The sequence below is a fragment of the Macrobrachium nipponense genome, chromosome 21 (assembly GCF_015104395.2).
Source record: "Macrobrachium nipponense isolate FS-2020 chromosome 21, ASM1510439v2, whole genome shotgun sequence".
Classification (NCBI taxonomy): domain Eukaryota; kingdom Metazoa; phylum Arthropoda; class Malacostraca; order Decapoda; family Palaemonidae; genus Macrobrachium; species Macrobrachium nipponense.
The window spans coordinates 14,425,834-14,446,942 of NC_087212.1; the positions used below are offsets into that span (position 1 = coordinate 14,425,834).

Consider the following 21,109-nt stretch of genomic DNA (forward strand, 5'->3'; position numbering starts at 1 on the left):
CTGACTAAGCCATTCGCTAATCCGGTCCATGACCTTATGAATAAATAAATAAAAAGAGACTCCTTCTATTACTGTTTTCACAGTGTGAGAAATATCGGTGAAGTTAGTCATTAAAATGAATACGTACGTCTTAAAAGCGCCTTCAATTATTGCCTCAGCTTTTCTGATTTATGTTGCTGTTTAGATAAGTGTATTTATGTTTGTGGTTGTAACTTGTTTTTCTGTGGTTTGCCTACGCTTTTCTTTTAATATATGGGCATACGTACACCTTCCCCCTTAATATGTTTGACAGTTGCCCTCTATTATACCCTCACCTTTATACTTTAAACACTTAATCTTCCATCAAGTTTCGTCATCTGTCATAGTTCCATATTCAGAATCGTGCCATATACCTTCCCAAGCATACTAAGTAAAACTGTGTCCCTGTAATTCATGTAGTAGCCTCTTACCCGTAATTTTGTATTGTGTAGCAACTATTCCGCTCATTTATAACTTCGAAGCCTTTTCCATTTATAGACACACCTTTCAAACTGTAGTCAAACTGTCCCATCAGCTGTTGTCGTTTGTTTCTTCTACCCCTAATTGCTTTCCTAGCGCCTCAGTGGCGTGGTCGGTATGGTGTTGGCGCACCACCTCGATGGCCACGAGTTCGATTCTCGGGCATTCCATTGAGGAGTGAGAAATGTGTATTTCTGGTGATAGAAGTGCACTCTCGACTTGGTCCGGAAGTTACGTAAAGCCGTTGGTCCCGTTGCTGAATAACCACTGGTTCCATGCAACGCAAAAACACCATACAAACAAACAAACAAACTTACCAATCAACTTGAATCTACAGTATATCAACATATTATAACTAGTGTATATACTAACACATAAGCTGTGATACTTGGTAATCACGTACATGGTGTATACAAAAAACAAAACGGAATATCAAAAGCCTGAAATACCTTGCCATGAAATGAATCATTTTTTTGCTTTTTAGGTTTAGGCTGAAAATGAGCATACAATTCTTACCGCACAATTGCCTATAAAGTTTAAATGCACTTATCCCCCCACATTAGAACTGGAACTTCTAAGCTAATCGGAAAAGTAATGAGGCCAAAGTTAACAAGCATAATGAGCTTTGAGAATTTCTGTTTTTGGAGTTAGTACAGGAAAAGGCTGGTGGCTGTTTTTAAAATACTTTAGCTCGTTTATTCTGCTGGCTTTGGTGCCGGCCAGTTTATGGATGCCTGTTTCAGCAACTTGATATTTTTAAGCAGGAAGGTTAATTTTACATTTTCATTATTTCTTTTATAATATAGAGTTTTTCCATGGTGTAAGGCTACAGCTATGAATGTTATTTTGAAGAAATAACATTCTAGTACCTACATTAAAGGAATTTAGCATTTTCATTATTTTTTAATATAGAGTTTTACGGCTATGAATGTTATTCTGAAGAAACTTTGTATCAAGATTTTCTAGTACAATAGCTTAACTGAGGTACTACTGTATTTCCAGCGCCCATGACCACATTAGTTCGTGGCCAGCTCACCGAATGAAACGAGTCTAAATTCACAGAGATCAATGGCGCGCAAAAAAGAAAAAAAAATTATAAAATCGTACCGTCCTTGCCGGCTTTTTCGACACTTAAGAAGTCCGTCAGTCATTGATGGTGACCCATCCAAGCAACGGCGAGACCCGAATATTGCATAGCTTTGCAAATCAAGAGACCAGCGGTGTACGAATGTCAGTTAAATTGAAGTCTAGACATTGTTTTTATTAAAGAGAACTAAAATAACATATGTGAATAAGTTATCAAATTAGATGTATACGTTTTCATCAAGAACACGCACTAAAATGGAAAAATAACGAAAATGCATCTCAAAATCAGTTGAGCGAAAAATATTTTTTTATTTATTATTATTTGAACGAAAGATTCCAAATACTTTTAATCTGAATAAATACATAACTCAAAGGAGAAGGACTAACTATAAAGGAAAGATATTCCTTTCCAAGAACTGTCGTAATGACTGTAGTGCGCCTCAGTGGCGTGGTCGGTATGGTGTTGGCGAACCACCTCGATGGCCGTGAGTTCGATTCTCGGGCACTACATTGAGGTGTGAGAGATGTGTATTTCTGTTGACAGAAGTTCCCTCTCGACGTGGTTCGGAAGTCACGTAAAGCCGTTGGTCCCGTTGCTGAATAACCGCTGGTTCCATGCAACTTGAAAACACCATACTAACAAACAAGTAATGACTGTAGTAAGTAATGTGTCTTCATGTCATTCAGATAAAACATTTCGCTTCGTAAAGGAGTAGTGGAGAAAGAAAAAGTAAATGGGGAAAAAAACCATCCCTTCGACTCGCAGTATAGAGTCAATAATTGTTGGTCTGGAATGTCGCTCACCATTTGCGAAAAGTTAGATGGCGCGAAACTTATCTTCGAATCTCATTATCGTCTTGGCTTGGGAGGGAGTCCCGCGTGTGGCAAGAAATGCTTTGTTTATTCTGTCGGAGCCCATTTTATTCACTCTCCTTATTTGCTCGCAGTTTTGTAGGCGATTATTCGTGGTTTCCAGCAAGCAAATCATTTGCTCGTGCTCGCCTTCTTCCTCTGTGATTTTCTCCTTCTGTTCCTCTGTGATTTTCTTCTTTCCTCCACTTTCTTTAATTTACGAAGTTCTAAACTTTACACTTTATTTTCTCTTTTCATCAGTTAACGGAGGATACATACTCCGTGTTTCTGTTTTTTTCCCCGTTGTCTTTGTGTGCTCATAAGATATCACAAATTCATTTGTGGATTTCCATCAAGCTTTGTGAAATTAAGGATTTTTGGTCTAGGAAACTTGATTGTATTTTGAAGTGGATCCTTATCCGAGCGAGAGTCAGTTATTTATTTTTTTATCGAGGATGTATCTCATCAGAAGCAGTTAATTTATCTTCATCAAGATGTATTAGCACGCTGCTTTTGTTGTATTTCTTCTTAGTTATTTGTTTCTGTCAAAGAAAACTATCGAGGCGGCTATTTGTCTGTCCGTCTGCACTTTTTCTGTCCGCCCTCTGATCTTAAAAACTGCTGAGGCTAGAGGGCTGCAGATGGGCATGTTGATCATCCATCCTCCAATCATTAAACTTACCAATTTGCAGCCCTCTAGCCTCGATAGTTTTTATTTTATCTATAGGTGCCAACAACACAGGCCCCCATGCCTTGTGGCTGAGAGTTTCATACAGCAGTATATGCTGTACAGAAAACTCGATTGCACCAAAGAAACTTCAGCACATTTTTTGCTTTATTTTTTTCCCTGTGATGGTGTGCATAACTCGCATTTAATCATCATTTTAAATCTGACTCATATTTGATTTTGGAGAATTGGTTGAAAGGTAATTTCCACACCTTCATCACCCTGTCTTATTTTTCTTCGTGAATCTTACTTCACAAGGATGAATAATCTCCAGCTTGACACGCTTAAAGAGTGCATGCTTTCGCCAGCTTAAAAAAAAAAAAATACCAGTAGTGACTTCTGGTGAGTCCCAGAGGCCAGAGAAAAAATCAAGAGAATTTACCAAATGACAGATTCAACTATGGCCGTCACTTTTTATCCAGGGGGGGGACAGCATATCAATTGCCCCTTCCCCTCACCCACCCCCATTTTTTCAGCCCTCCAGGTCATTATAACAGATGCTGGAAATGAGGTTATTAATAATATTATAAAATATATATATACTCAACACAAACAAGTATAAAATATTAAATTAATTAAGAAATAGATCATTTTTCATTAGCTTCGTGGCAGATTAATTGTTCATTTTGTCGACAAATGCCAACGCCTGCAGCAGCTGCTTGGAGTTTATTATTATTTTTGCTGGATCTTAGACTTTGATTTCCCTATTAGACAGCATTTTTCTACAAATACATTAGGTTTTTAAAGTTAAAACTAGAAATATGGTAGACCTGAAAATGGAATGGCTCAGAGAACTTGTACCGTATTGTAGCCAGTCTGTAAATTGTGGACTTTTAACTTGTTGACTGGCCAATATTGATAAATTCAGTCACTCTTAATCCTTAATATTATCCATATATTCATATTTATATGATATTAAGATACACAGAATTATATTCACTTCTGCATAGGCTCGCTGTATCATTTTCAGAATGTCACCCCACCTCCTCCCCCACTTATAGAGACCAAGTGACGCCCCTGGATTCAACCAACTTTCTGTGACCTCCAGCTCCCTGAATAAAATTCAGGAATGGATGGACAGATGTGGATGAACAAGGAATGAAGCTAGGTAAATCTGCACCTCAGCTACAGTAACCAGAAAGTTTCTGTTGAATATCCATGTAATTTATAAAGGTGGCCCTTTTTTTCATAGCAAATTAGCTCTGTCAAAAGCGTCAGCCAGAATGTGACATGAAGGGAAAAGGGAGTTTACCCTAGAGGAGAAAATAAAAACGTGTTATTATGATAGTAAGTTTGCATATATTTTACTGGTGATTTAGTAAAAATTATGCAAAGTTACCATCATAATAATAATCCTTGACCCATACAACTAGCTTAGGTAGAAATAATAAAGCATTATTGTATGGAAGTCTGAGGTGAAATACGTTTTTAAGGCGCTTAGTGAAAAGAAATAGAATTATTTTCACCGTTGTTCCCAAGGTGTTGCACATGAATATACAGTACTACACTTTTTAATGCATTTCCTGGGGGATTTCCTCGAAACTCCATTACTGTGTCTGGATTTATTCCAAGTTAAGTGAAGCCCTTTTCTGCTTCAGGATTGGGTTTTTTAACAGCAGAGCTTTTGTAAGTAATGCCAAGTGAGCTCCGCTTTAGACATTAACAGATTTGATATGTGTCTTCATGCATAAAGAATTGAAAGTACCTTAACCCTAGTTCCTCGTGTCAATTTGCTTTATACGTTCAACAGATCGGATTAACCAGGCAGAGCTGCCACCGAAGTGCTGCGTGATATTTCGTGTCAGGACTTTGTTTTTTCTTGTGTTTATTTATGATTCTTCAAGCTGTGTGTTGCAATGTTACCTGTCATTAATTTTACCTTCCTTACCTTACTGCCATTTCCTAATAATTTATTGCACGTAAGTTACTCTCAGCCGAATGCTTATCAATGTTCAACAATATTAGTTATATAATGTTTGACCTCAAGGTTTCTTTTTTTCTGGCATTTCAGAATGATATCTAATGCTACCATAAATATAGGTATTCTTCGTTGGGTGATGGAAATAGCATCAGACTTTAAAATCATTACTTCCAACATTATTTAAATGAGTGTCTGGAGGTCAGGAACACCGTGGAATTGATTTTTTTTTTTTTTAGCTGGAATTGATGATCTCCATATTTTACCAACATTTGCCTTTGTATTTAGACTGCTATTGACTAAAAATATCCTGTTTTATCACATATAATATGCTTTAATTATTCTAGACATCGATTTTTTTTTTTTTTTTTTTTGCTTTTCAGCTAATTGTGCCAAGGGTAATGTGTAGATTTTTACGAGAATCTTACTAAAGGTTGCCCTCAAGGTAGAGATAGGACTGTAACTTTTGGGATGGATGGATGGTGTTGAGGTTTATCAGTGCACGTTTTTGGGAGACAGACCTTTTTGGGGTGGCTAGTTACTCAACCTTTTCGGTGGTTTGTGGTCTTTAAATGCTCTTGTGTCACTAGAATTGACTGATGATGCTATTTTACAGAGGTTACAATGTTACCATAAACTGCCATGCGCCTTATTCTTTTTGTTACATGCTATTTGTAATTGTGCCTCCTGTTTTAATTTCTTTTTAAATTTTCATCTGAAATTAAACCATGCTGAACTTTCTCTTCGCTACAACTGTTTGTTCACATTATTAATGATTAATTTCATCGTTAAGCCATTTTCCATAATGGACATGGCTCCAGAGTGAAGAAAAGATAATGGTTGCTAATACATTCATACTTTAATTGCTGAATCACAGATGAAGAAAATTTCTGTATTATTAATGGTTTCAAGCACTTGCCCAGAAGGCTAATCAGCAGTGCCATGGCACCAACTACCTCTATCTGGCACATGTTCCCATGCTTTCAGAAAGTTGAGGCCCTTCCTTCCAGTACCTCTGTAACAAGCCCATTCATGGTCTTCCTATCCTTCTTTCTAACAGTTCTGAATTGTATGCTCATTTCACAAATCTCCATTCTCCCAGTTGATGAAAAGTCTTAACACACCGATATTCACCCTTTAACTCGCGTACCAGTCCTCCTGCATGTCTCCACATTTCTCACCCATTCCATTCTTCTTATGCCACATTTACTACATAACCATTCATCTCACCAGTGTCCACATTTTCCTTTCATTCACACTCACCATTCACATTTCATTTCATACAGTTCACTTATTATTTTGTCATGTAAGGGACTTTAAAACAAGTGATAGTGAGGCCAACATTAAAAATATATTTCCATATTCTTCTTTTGGAAAAAAATACATTCATTAGGCTACATTCTTTGGTACAACAATCTAAGGACAATTGAGATTCTTTTAACAACAATGTATGGTTACACAAGTAAATAAAATATGCTTTGTGATAAATTAAGTACATTAGAGATGAAATGTCAACAATGCTACCAATGATAAAGAACAGTAAAGGTAACATTGTTACAGTTGAACTGGCCAATATGATTGTAGTGTGGTAAGTGCCATATTATACGCTAAATTATGTTTGAAAGCCAATTTTCCCAAAAGTTTTTATGCCTTTTAGTCAACACGGTAGAACAAGAAGCTGCTTTTCATGAAGTGCCCATATAAAATTTAACCAGGATACAGTACTATTAATTGAAAGAAACTCCAGTATATTTTCATAATAATGGCATGATATAATAATGTTATTTATCTTGACTGGGCTTATGGGTACAGAACTAAGGCATAATGTATCTAATGATGTAGGCTTTCCAGTGCAAATTTAGCATTTACACCTGAAAGGCAGCCAAACCCAGCACACGGGAGGCACACGACCCAGCTGCCCTTGATTCTAACCGATGTGACTTCCTCACTTGCATTAGCTTTACACAGTGCCAATTAAAACAATGAAACATATCCTAAATAGAACTGCAGTACAGTACTGTATGTTTCTCCAGAAGCTATGACAAACTACCATAAGGTAAATCTGTACACTTTCTATCAAGCACAAATTTATTTTTAGGAATTTAAATTAGTCATTAACCTAGCTCTACACTTGAAGGCATGACTTTTACTATCCATCATATCAGTGGTTTAATTTTCTTTTGTAATTCTTGCTATCCTGTTCAATCATGACATAAAATTACTCCAAATTATGCATAAAACTATTCCCATGTTAATACATATTAGTTTGTTTTAATGAAATTTTTTCAACATTTGATTCAGAGTTTGAACAATATTGAAGATATTGTCACTTTAATACTGAAAATTTTGGAAGCATATTTTTTACTTGAGATGTTGTGGAAATGCCATTATCAAATAATATGAAGTAAGTAACTAAAACTTTTCTCATGGAAACTGTTTACCCAGTGAATATCAGTACAGTACTGCAGGGCTTAAAATCAAGTTTGGTATAAATTCAAGTCCTTAAACCAAAGATTATATTATTAATTCATACTGGCCATGCAAGTTCATCATGATTCCTTATTCAAAAAACTTCAGCACCAAAAAAAATTTCCGGCAATATTTTGTATTGGTTCTCAAACGTATACAGTACTTCATGTAAAGTCATGTCTTCAGACTATGTTTTTCATTTTATATACTAAAGCAGACTAGAATTATGGTTTCTTTTGGAGATTTATTATGACTAGCTACTTTATAAGAGCTTTTAATATTTTGAGACATTTATGTTATCCATCTCAACAACAAAAGCTATCTGGATTCATGTACATATATTATGAAGCATATAGAATGTAAATGTAAATCTTTGTTAAACTATACAGTAATAATTCTTCACAGAAACTACACAATGAAACTATACAGTAATAATTCTTCACAGAAACTACACAATGAAGACTTCAGAAAGTAATGGAAGACTTAAATTTATGAATGTAAACATTCAATGTTTAAAACATAAAATGGTTATGTAACAATATGGGCTAAATGCTAAAACTTCAAAATTAACTCTGCACCATTGTAGGAATATTCTTAAAAGTAAATCATACAGTACGAATGTAAAGCAGTTGTACAATTTTGAATGTCTGAAGTGTATCTTGATGAAGAAAAATACAAATACTGTGCAATTTCCATTCTATGATGCCTTGCAAATTTTCAGTTCAAGGATGTAAGTTTACATTGTAAGTATATTTCTGTAAAATTTCTTTTCATGCCCCCACTGTGAAGAAAAGTATTGTAATATAATTCCTGACGGCATTTTCACATTAAACAGTTCTACATTGAAATAATTCTACAATGTTTTTCACTATTTGTACTCATGAAATTCTCTTTAAAAAATACAGTGGTACCTCGAGATACGAAATTAATCCGTTCCGAGGCGGCCTTCGTATCATGAGTTTTTCGTATCTTGGAACACATTTAACATGTAAAATGGCTAATCCGTTCCAAGCCCTCCAAAAACACCCCATTAAATTTCATAATAAAGCTAAATTGACCTATTAACAATGAAATACTACAACAATTTGGACCATTCAATACCTAAATTAAGAATAAAAATGCAAAACCTGTAAATAAAGTGTATATTAGTGTACAAGAAATATTATTACTGTAACGTAAAATGTGGAAGCTTACCTTTCGAGTGAGGCTATCTCTGAAAGTGGCGGCAGAGGAGGAGGAGGACAAACGGCAGATACGTACACTTAACTTTACGAAACACATAAAAAAATGTCAGAAAAAACAAACTAAACTTTACAAAACACATTAACAAAACTGTAACACTTAACTTTACAAAAAACTTAAAATAAAATTTATTTTGTCTTTTTTTGATTTTTAAATTTCTTTTTACTTTTTTATACTTTACGTAATTTCAATTTCTTCACCACCGAATGGATGCCAGTCCGTTTACGGAATTTTTCGAACCACCCATGAGAAGCCTTGAACTCTGGGGTTGCCGTTGATGTCCCCTCTCCGCCGTCGTCTTCAGCTTGGGCAATCAAATCGCCGAAAATAGCGCTGGCCTTCTGGCAGATTGCCGTCTCGGTTATCGTATCGCCATCGATTTCTTTGTCCTCGATCCATACAAGAAGCAGCCTTTCCATTTCATTATGCACATGGCTCCTCTTGGACAAAATAGTCAAGCCCTTGGAAGGTGTAGCTGCTTTGATGGCTTCCTTCTGCTTAAGGATGGTGCCTATCGTCGACGGATTTCGGCCGTATTCCTTAGCGATCACACTCAACCGCAAGCCAGCTTCGTACTTTTTTATTATCTCCATTTTTGTCTCCATAGAAAGCATTCTCTTCTTTCTGTGAACTTCAGCAACTTTCTTGGGACCCATGACTCTATGTACTGTACGTAATTAAGTTACGTATGTAGTACGTATACTAATTAGGTTCTCACAACACGATAAAGTAGAATAACACGATAATATGTACTGCAACGAAATCACTAACGAATTTACATTACTAAACAAAATCGTTGGACCGAACGAATGCCGATTGCGTACGGTAAAGTTTTGGGTGCGGAGTGGCCGAGCTAAGCCACGCCAACACGTACGTATAGAAGATGCATGATGGGAGGGATGCTGTCCAATTAGAGAGAAGGATCTCATGGCTTGGCTAGCATCAGGAACCAATGGGAGAGCAGGAGGATGGTGGCGAGTCTACTATAACTAAGATGGCGGCGTGCGGCGCGAGTTTCAAAATTGTTATGGGGCGAATCTCGGACTTTCAGAAACCTTTCGTATCTTGAAAACTTTTCGTATGTAGAGCAGTAAAATTTTTCGTGTTAGCTTTCGTATCTCGAGTTTTTCGTAAGTTGAGCCTTTCGTATCTCGAGGTACTACTGTATTAGCGACTTACTAATATTCAGCTGCATACAATGATATTTGTGTGTATTATCCAGGTACAAGGAAAACATATTTTACCCTTTCACATTTTGGGGGTATCCAAAACTCATATTTGTTAAACATGCTCATTTCTTAATTATGGCTTATGAGCTTTAAAATCTATTATTATCTTTTACTGCCTGCGGTAAACTTTTTTCCCATTATATAATGCTGGGAGTGCTCATTTTGAAGCCAGATAATATTGAAGTATCTTTTACAGTTACTGTATAAACATAATTATATTGTCAGTATGATACTATATTGAAATTAACCTAGAAGAAAAATCTCAACTTTTGTTAGTAAATGTTTTTAAAAACATAGTAGAGATTTACAAAATCTTTTGTTGCACTAGATACAATATGATACAAAATGATAAAACTTCCAACCCAATTACAGATTTATTATTGCTATTTATTAGTTATTTCATGCACAAACATAAGGAAAAGTGATGAAAAATAGGCAAGAATTTTTGTTAGTATTTCCTTTCTTGGATTGGTTTCATAATTCTCTCTGAACATCCTCAATAGAGCTAAAACATCCCCTAACATTCTCAGGGCATCATCCTAGTGATACCTAAAGTCAAAATATTTATGATTATTTTTTGTTTTATTATCACAGATGACGTCATTGCAATCTCAAGGGACGAAATTATCATGTTTTCATGATGTCATGAGACATCATCAGATTCTCCAAAAGATCAAGAAAGTAAAATGTAAAAAACATTACAGAACATTTGCAAAACATTATATCACTAAGATACTTAATTTCAGTGAGATTATGATGCTGCCATATGAATTACAGCAAAATTTCTATAATTCCTGTAAAAAGTCATATATATTGCAATAATACATACATTTAAAGGTAAATGAGATGACTAATAGGAGGGTAAGGTACTGTCATGCTAAATCATAAGTTAGCAGGTATATTAGTAAGTTAATATTATGGAATGATATTAAAGGTACGTTTTTATAATATCAAAATAACTCTAACAGTATTTTGGCTACATATTCTCTGAATACAACAATGGTTTCAAGCACCTAAAAGAATGGTTTTTATTCACCTTTGAATTTAACATTTAACTATAATGTTTTCTGTCATGCCATTACTCAATGACAACAAATTTTAATTGTAAAACCCATGAAACAAAATACATTAATCTTGTTCCCATATGAAACCTTTTTCATGTAAAACATTTTTCATTCTTCTTTTTCCAGAGGCAGTATGCTTTCAACGTAAAAGATAAGTACATGAAAAAAAATTTTGCACACTTTTACTAACAACTACATATGAAATATCCTTAACAGAATTTATTATAAGCATTTGTTAAAGTAACAAACCTCCAGTTCTGTATAGTAATTCTTATTTTACGGGTTTTTGTGTGCCTTAGGTGAGATTTGAGTAGACATTGAACTTTGATGATACACCCATTCTTCTACCAAAGCCAGGGAGACCAGGCTTCTTTAGTACTACAATGAAACAAAACACTTTGAATTGATAAGTAGCAAAGGTAAATATGTGACATATGGTGCTGAAGGATACGCAGTGGGTATATTTTTATACTAACACACCAGTTTAGTGAGACTCCAGAAGCAAACTTAACTGCTCTAGCTGGGATGTAAATCCACAACTTTTTTCTTTAATAATGGAATGTTCTAATGTAAGTAGATATGCTGCTTCTGTATGCATTTCAAAACAGATGAAGAGATATTTAAATAAGCATTGTAAGTTTCAAAACTGGTGAAGTGATATTCAAATAAGCATTGTAAGTAACACAGGATACAGTTTTCACTACATCATGACAACATACCCGTGTAATGTAAAATACACAAATACTGTATTATACTTATGCATGTGGTACATATACTGTATGGTATAGCTATCCATCAGTCAAAATGCAGTCAGGGGGTTACCAGACTTTCTTAACATGAAATCACAAATTATTACTATTATATTTTTGCTTATGTAATTTATATGAGATGTTCAGAAGCAAAACAAAGCAGTTACACCCTAGTCAGTAACTGCCTTTTTGCATATATCACTATTTAAACCTTCCTCTAACAGATTCAAACAAGTTCCCATCAAAAGTTGAACTGCAAATAAAGTAAAAGCTCCATACAAAACAATCATTACCCTGAACTTTATGACCACCCAAGCACAAGTGTAAATCCTTCTGGACAGGTGGTGGCATGAAAATTGTTGGGGGGTGGGGCTGTTGGTGGGGTTAGCCAAAAGCACATCAGCATTCCTGTGCCTGTAGCTAATCAGCACACAGTATCTTTGGGACACAATTACACCCTCCCTTTACTCTGGCCTTTACCTTCTCATCATGGCACTGATTCTTCCATGAAAATATAGTATTTGCAGTTTTATGTGTTTTATACATTATATTATTGGTTATTTTTCATCAAGATAAGTAGCGAAAAGCATGAAATGTACTTTCATGTGTTGAAATTGGCAAGGCTATATGGTTTAACATGAGACAAAGTTGGAAAAGTTCATACCTTACTCACCCTTCAGCTGATGACCTTAACATTGATACCACTATTACAGAGCTGTTATATTCAGTGAATACACAAATCTTCAATACAATGATTCTGCAGTGATTAATCAATGTTTATTAGTACATATTATTTTTGGTTATTACTAGTAGACTAGTAGTGCATCATGACTATTTTCATAAAACTATAACTACTTTGATTGGCTATAAACCAGTTTCAAGCATGGGTTAATCATTTATTAAGCATTGCATTTCTATTACTATCACTATTTTTCTTGGTCTTGTTTGTCATTATTCTTACTGGGCTGTATTAAAATTCTGAACATGAAAAAAAAATTTCATGTAATAGAACACTGTTTTCTTAATTGCAAATTGTCTTCTTTATAGGTACATTAATGATGATAGCCTAATAAGTTTATTTTGATAACCTTTCAGATTAAAAAGTATGTGGCTTCCAATAATAAAATTTACACATTTTTCACTTTAAAAGTTTACAAAGCATAGAATATGCTTTCCATTCTTAAATACAGTACCATAAAACCAAAAGTTTAAATTCCATGAAGTCTGATTTCATGTATAATAAACAAACGAATATACTTTCCTTTAAAACAAAAAATACTTTCTCCCTTCAAAATAACAAGTTTATCACTGTTCAAAGTCGGCAGAATGTGAAGTGCCTTTTCCTTTAACCTTAAATTTTTTTATATATTTATTTATGTTTATTGCATTATAACTTGTTTTAAGTCTGCTAAATATTAGGTGCATTTCCTCATAATGTCTTTTACCCTTGATAGACTTTTTTTCCTAACTTATTTCTCTTTACTGCATTATGTGTATCCTTTTATAAGCTATCTTTGACAAAAAATTATAGTCTCCTACCTCAAGCAATAACAAAGTTATTACTATTTGAAGTCTGCAAAATCGCCACTACCTTTTCGTCTGCAAAATCCCCTGCCTTTTCCAAAATATATATATTTGGATAACCATTAGAAGAGTTTTCATTGCACCCAAGTTAGGTTTGGACTATATACTTTCATAAAAAAAACCTCTTTTAACATTGAAATATGAAAATATCACTTCAAACTTTGCAAAATATTCTAAGCCTTTTAAAATAAATTCCATAGATTTGTCCAAAACTGTGGTTGCATGCATATTGCATACTGTCTTTTGATAAGCTTTTAACTGGAATAAAAGTGAACCTCATAACGTACATATTAAAAAGAAAGTCGTTATTACTGTTCACTGTGTGCAAAACCTTGAATGCATTTGTGTCCATTTTTTAAAAATGGCACTTTACTTTGTCTTGCTGCTGAGAACCTCATGTATTTTTCCAAAAACAAGATTAGTACATGGTACATAATTGTGTTTTTGTTACTCAATATTTTTTCATGAATTAGTTGATTACCAAAGAAAAATACAATTTACACTTGAAATACACATTCATCTTGAATCTCATGGAATACTATGTCATTCTGATTGTTATAACTTTCAATAGTTTACTAGAGGTCTTTAAAGTTCTACAATAAAAAATCAAGATTTAGGTATCTTTAAGGCAATCAAGAATTACAGGTATTATGCTTAGGTTGCGATACGCAATGAATCCCCCTTCATTACACCATATTGGAGATGCAGTATTTGGCTTATGATAATTTACTTGTAGTGCTTGTAATTCCTCCCTGGAAGGTTCCTGAAAAATGAGAAATGGAAAGTCATAAGTTTTGATCATGAGTTTTTTATGAGTAAATCATCTTGACACGAGGGAAGAGATCCTTTATTACATGCCAACCTTCAGCAACTGAGAAAATCTAAACTGCTCTGGAATATGATTGAAAGAACAAATCACACAAACCATGAAGATAGTTATAACCCCTATATTGACTGCCCAACGAAAAAGAAAATGGCCAGCCACTGGCTAATGGAAGCTACGCCTGGTTGAGATGTAAAAGTTTTAGTCTTGGATTTTAATGCCAGCTCTTACTAGAATACTGTATTGAAATATTTTGGATGTAAACAAGGAAAAGAAACAATAAATGGGTCAAATGGTCTACTTGAGATATATATCAACAGTATTCCATGAATATATTGATTTTACTGGAGACAAAGTCACTCAGAAGAAAAAGAATTCTAAACAAATACTACTGTAGATCAAGTCTACGTAATGAGGCGAGCACAGTATCAAACTAAGGGGATAAACTTTGTCAAACATTCAGCTGACCCCCACTATTTGCGGACTCACGATTCACGGACTCACCTATTTGCGATATTTTCCCGAGAAATATTCACAAATTACTGTATTTTCATATTTTTGTAACTAAATGCACATTTTGTAATAAAACTATTAAAATACTTGGATATAAGCATTTTTAGAGGGGTTTAAGTATTCGCGGATTTTAGCTATTCACGAGGTTGTGTGGTTAAGTTAAGTATATCTTAGTTTTACCAGACCACTGAGCTGATTAACAGCTCTCCTAGGGCTGGCCCGAAGGATTAGATATTTTTACGTGGCTAGGAACCCATTGGTCACCTAGCAACGGGACCTACAGTTTATTGTGGGATCCAAACCACACTATATCGAGAAATGAATTTCTATCACCAGAAATAAATTCCTCTGATTCCGCGTTGGGAGAGCAGGAAATCAAACTTCGGACCACCGGACTGGCAGCCAAGCTCGAAAACCACTCGTCCAGCGTGGAACTGTGGTTGTGTGGTACCCAACCCCTGTGAATATAGGGAGTCCATTGCAATGTAGTTTTTGTTCATGTTCATCTTTGCATTTACTCAGATAGGTTCATAAGAGGATATGAAAACTTTCATGATAAAATTAACTATTTGGATAAGTACTTGTTCGAGTTAGCTTGTATCTTCACACCATTAGGTGCAATCGGCATTTATAAAAAAAAACAAAGCTGGCACCAGAATATTTATCCTACTGTAAAGACCCAAGGTTTGTTCTGCTTATGAATAAATAATGCTTAGCTAACCCACTAGGATTGTCTCTGTAATCACCTGTTTCTCACCAGGTGGTGCTGTAATGTTTACGTTCTTGTCAGAATTCTTCATGACCACTCGCTAAGAAGTGGAAAGGCTGGGTGGGTTTCCACTTAACAGTAGGTAAGTATCCATGTAACTAATTTTATCAGGAAAATTTTCATTATTTGGAATAAACCTTACCTACTGTTAAAGTTAGCTGTCTACCACATTGAATGAGGATGGTAGGTTAGTGTGGCCAGAGAAACAATGTTCAGCCAGGCAAACTAAAAGCTTTTTAATGAAAAAAAAAGCTTCTCAACATTCCTTCCTGTCATATGATCCTTGTTGCAAGACCTTCATAGTCAGATGCGTCAGAGGATACTTACAGTAAAAAGAGAACTCTATTTCATAGAGTACTAGTGACTCCTGTGGCCGCATTGAAAGCCCATAATTGACAGGACAAAACTAAAGACAACTACCACCTTCATATATGAAGGTGCGCTCCTATACACCAATGTGCACCTTCCCGCTCTCAAAATTTGATAGCAGGATTTCCTAACAGCTAATGATGAGATAGAGAGCAACATTACTATCATATTTGTTCAGAAGAAAGTATCCCGACTGCAGTGATAGGACTAAGGGCTTTACACCTCATGCTAATTAGAACATTTCACAAATAATGAATCAACAAAAGTTACGTCTCCCCTGAGCTGCATGACAGCCATCTTTAACAAAAAGTTTGAAGGAAATAAAGACGAGCTTACGTTACAGAAGCCATGAGGATTATTTTAAAAAATGCTAAGAGCTCAGGAATCAACTGTGTGCGCACTAACTTTAGCATTTTTGAGCATAGGAGTATTTGGTCTCCTAACACCACAGATAAATACTTAACTCTTCCTCTTAAACATTATGTCTTTCCAGGTAAACCCATAAGCGTTCTAACTGGACAGAAGACACCTATTCTTCCTTGCTAACCGAAGCAGTTGAATTAAGCACTGTCACAACTTGACTTTTGTCATGACCTAGGGATTGCAATAAACAGGCAAAAGTAGGATCTGGTGCCCATTCACCCAGCAAATATGGGGAATTTTGATAGATAGGACAGCAGTGAGAATTTTTGATAAGATCCACACCTTAACAAGCTCTCAGGAACTACCAATCCTGGCTTGGCAGATTGTCCTCAATCAGCACATGCCTCTTAGGGACCTCTCCCAACACCCACTTCATTGGCAATTGAAGCAGCATTTGTTGGCCTCAGTCACCTCCTCCTCTTATCTTGTGCCTGTGAGCCAAGACTGAGAGAGGACATTGATTGGTTGCTAGACACTGGGGACATCCTAATGGGAGTTGCTTTGAACACCAACCTTCAGGGATAAGTCTGTTCTCAGATGCATCGAGATAGAGTTGGGTGTGCATCTGGGAGATTTCTCTGCATCAGGTGTGTGGACACAGTAGTCCAATATTCCAAGATCAAGTGATGATGACTCCAAAGTGTTGAAGAGTGACAGCATGACTGTAGTGATGTGCATCAGCAAAAGGGGGAGGATGGTCTCCTTTCACTTCAGTCAGTTGGTGATGCAGATGCATAAGTCATTTTCCCATTTTGCTATGCCTTTTGAGCTGTCCACCATGTACTTTCCAGCTAGAAGGAATGTTTTGGCAGCCCAGCTCAGCTGCCAGGGGCAGTTACTAGTTGACACATATTGATCGCTACTTTCTTGCATGGGAAAAGGCTTTTTGACTTTGGGGAACTCTAATGATCAACCTTCCAAATTATGCTAGCCTATCTCTAGGATAACTTTTGGTTTTCAAAAATGTCCCTAAAATGCGAGTTCAGATATCTCACTCTGGCTCAGGGCTCTATCAAATAGAATACAGGCAGTCCCCGGGGTTACAACAGGTTCGGCTTAAGACGTTCCAAGGTTAAGGCACTTTTCAATTATATCATCAGAAATTATTTCCAGGGTTACAACACATGTTACAGGGTTAAGGCACCTACAACACTTATCTGGCAGAAGAAATATGAATGCCAAAAATGGAAAATAATCAATATTTGAAGGTTTTTTTTAATGAAAAATGCAATTTGAATGCAGTTTACATAGTTTTGAATGCACCCAAAGCATTATAAGTAAGGTTTTCTTAGGATTTTTGACAGTGTTTCGGCTTACAACGATTTTCGGCTTACGGCGTCTCAAGAACGGAACCCCGTCGTAACCCCGGGACTATCTGTATAGAATTTTAGGCCAAAGGCCAAGCACTGGGACCCATGAGATCATTGAGCGCTGAAAGGAAAATTGACAGTAAGAATATTTGAAAGGTGTAATAGGAGGAAAACTTCACAGTTGCATCAGGAAACAATTTTTAGAGAGGGAAGAAAATCAGATTGTAGAAAAAGAATATGAATGGAGGTAAAGCATAAGAAATGAGATAGGTTGCAGCGAGGGGCCGAAGGGACGCTGCAAAGACCCTTAAGTAATGCCTACAGTGGTCCACTTATGGCAATGCCCCTTACGGGGTCAGGCCCCAACAATCTTGCAAAATCTTATGCCAGATTGTGTTGAAGTTTATAAGTCATTGAACCCCTGTTCACAAGTATGAACAGGAACATGGCATTCGCAGGAAAAGATGCAACTTGCTAGACAGTTGAGAAGCTATCCTACATAAAAGATGGTGGTATGGTTAGTACTTCTCTCAGCACAAATACCTAATTCTTAAAAGTAATTCATATTTTCCTAGGGATACAAACCACAACCTTTTATCATAATCCCACCTCAACCACCCCTCATAGTCTGATGCTGATGGGAAAAGTACAGGCATACAGCAAGTGAGTGGAGATTTCCTCCATTGATCTTCATAACTTCAATAACCACCTTGTTATCAAGTTTCAACACGGTTTCCACTTGTGCTGAGTTGAATAGAATTTAATATAGAATTTAGGCTAAAGGCCAAGCACTGGGACCTACGCATGAGGTCATTCAGCGCTGAAACAGAAACTGAAGTGAAAGGTTTGAAAGGTGTAACAGGAGGAAAACCTCATAGTTGTGCCATAAAGCAATTGTTAGAAAGAGTGGAAAGTAAGATGGAAGAAAGAGAATAAGAAAGGAGGTACAGTAAAAGGAACGAAAGGGGTTGCAGCTAGGGGCCGAAGTAATGCTTACAGTGCACTGCAAGAGGTGCAGTATGGGGACCACTTGTACTGAGGAATATTGATACCTAAAATGCCCAGGTTTGTTTACCTGAGAAAATTACAGATTATTTTTAAAATTATGTATTTTTCTTTTTGACTGACTACAAAATTTACCTTTGTGCTTAAAAGGCTATACTAACTGATTGAAGGATAAAGATTTTTTAACCAATAATATTAGAACTGCTAAGAAGTTACAGCTAAAGAGTGCAGTGAGGTGAACATCCAAAACTGTATGACATTTGATTGTTCTTTTGATGCTGTAAAATCTGTATTCCATTAATTGATGGAGCATCTTGCTTTTCTTTTTAAATAAAATAGTACAGTCAAGTCCCAATATCCTTGGCTGAATTGGAATTTCAGTGACTAATTGCACCATCTCATGTTGTAGCACGAGAAACAACAATGCAAAACAGGCAGAATTAGTGTGTGACTATCTTGTACCCCAACGCCTGAGTCAATGTTGGGGGTCTGTTGGTTATAAAACTGATGCTGAACATCCCAGATTATCAGAAACCTGGAAAATATCCATGGGGAAGTCTCAAACTCTTTTCGGTATCATTTCATAAATGATACAACTTATCTAGTTATAAGCAGTCATAAATGATACAACTTATCTAGTTATAAGCAGAGTATATAGAAAAAGGTAAAACATATAGGCTATAATAAGTGGCTTCCAAACAAGTCCCAGTTGCACATGCTAAGTACTCTTTATATTTAACAAATTTATTAATGTTGAATTAATTAACTTAGCTCTTTACAAATTTTACATAAATGACTGTAATTTCACTCATATTCAAACTAAAATTTGGAACAGTTTTTATATTCAAATGAAAACTTTGCTAAATGCAGTTCTGCATTTTCCAAAAACGCATGTTTTTGGCAAATAGTATATATATAAAAAAAGCATGCACTAATCTTCTTTGAGCTATTATCTTTCCTTATTCTTTTACCAATATTCTGGTAAATAAAAGAATAAATTGTTTGAAAATAATTCATTATATATGACGTTTAATTCTAATATGAAAAGCTTAGCAAGTGTAGTATTTACATAGGTGTAATGCAGTACTCATAGGGCTCATAGGGTTAATCTGTTTACACTAGCTCATTACCTGAGATAAATTTCTCTTCAAAATTTCTTTGTACTTGACTACGCCACCTCCCTCTGCTGAAAGTATGCCATGTGGTGCAGCAGTGTCCCAGCGGAATGTTGAATTCTAAGGAGAATAAATAAACAGTTTCTAAACATTTTGGTGACCAACAGACATATTTAAAAATAGCATTATACTGTATTCATGTTTAATACATATAATCATCAGTAAATAAATAGTACATATAGGTTACTCAACATAACAGGCTAATTTGCTTATTTATAAAATTATGATTATTAACATAAATTTTTCAATTAAATGCAGATAACTTTTATTTTTAACTTAAAATATAACATTATTCACAGTTTTCCTAAAGTACATTATACAGAATCTATTTCACTTTGGGTAAATTATAAACAAATGAGAGGATTTTTGAGTCAATTTAAAGTACCACTTTTCTTTACCTTGGAACAAATGTAAGCAACAGCATGACCAAGTGCTACACTTAGTAGTTTGTAACCTGCTCCTGTTGCATGGACAACATCAAACTTCTTCTTCAGCATCTCTTGGAAGCTGACGCTTTCACTTGATGATATTACCACCACTTTCTTCTCAATTTCTGAACTGGAGCTTGAGACCTGAATGTTGTGGACATTTACTCCACTGTGGCTTACACCCCAGTAAGCTTTTCCACGCCATCTGGTGATATATGGATGAGATAAGGTCTGTAAACATGTATATTCAATAGACAAACCACTGCCTTATATAGCATTTCACTTCAGTTCAAATTAACATTTTTCAGGTTAGGCAAAAATAAGCTACTGCTACCTGAAAAAGAAAGAACCCTTTTTTTAGTGTATGACCCCTACATCTCTTGCCACATCTTCCTCAACATATTGCCTCTATTGTCATGTGACACAAAGGACTTCTGTGAAATTCCACCCCTTAGGTCTTCCACACCCTCCACTCATCTCCAGTCATAGTTCTCATCCAAGTACTCACCAGGAGGTAATCCGTCCACCACTCAGAACCTTTTATTGTTACTCATATGAGGGTATCCATCCATGAAGGATTAATTGTTCCCTTTCCATTACCTATTGCCTCTCCATCCAGCATCTCAAATGTTTCCTTTGATGTTGACTATAATTTGGCTTCTGTTTTCTCCCAAATTGCATTTTTTTTTATCTTCCATGGTTCAAAACTATCTAAAGGGTTTCCTTTGCTATTTCTGTCTTGCTGGTGGGCTCCTCTTCCTCCAAGAAACATTTTAATTCTGTTACATACCCATACTCACTCTTCATCTGACTGGCAACCTTATCAAGTACAGTACTGCAGAGCTTCTGAGTCCAAGACATTGAACTTTACCCCAT

At 35.7% G+C, this 21,109-nt stretch overlaps 1 protein-coding gene across 2 annotated transcripts in view; it reads right to left on the minus strand.

The window, feature by feature from the left end:
• Nucleotides 1-6,410: 6,410 nt before the first annotated feature.
• LOC135197803 (inositol polyphosphate 1-phosphatase-like) overlaps nt 6,411-21,109 on the minus strand; it is an 83,461-nt gene continuing 68,762 nt past the window's right edge. For both annotated transcript variants that reach the window (XM_064224929.1, XM_064224930.1), the window contains exons 6-8: nt 20,204-20,438; nt 19,761-19,865; nt 6,411-14,181 (exon numbers count right to left, since the gene is read on the minus strand). In XM_064224929.1, coding sequence (XP_064080999.1) covers nt 14,032-14,181; nt 19,761-19,865; nt 20,204-20,438 — 490 coding nt within the window. In that variant the 3' untranslated portion in view covers nt 6,411-14,031. The remainder of the gene's footprint in view (nt 14,182-19,760; nt 19,866-20,203; nt 20,439-21,109) is intronic.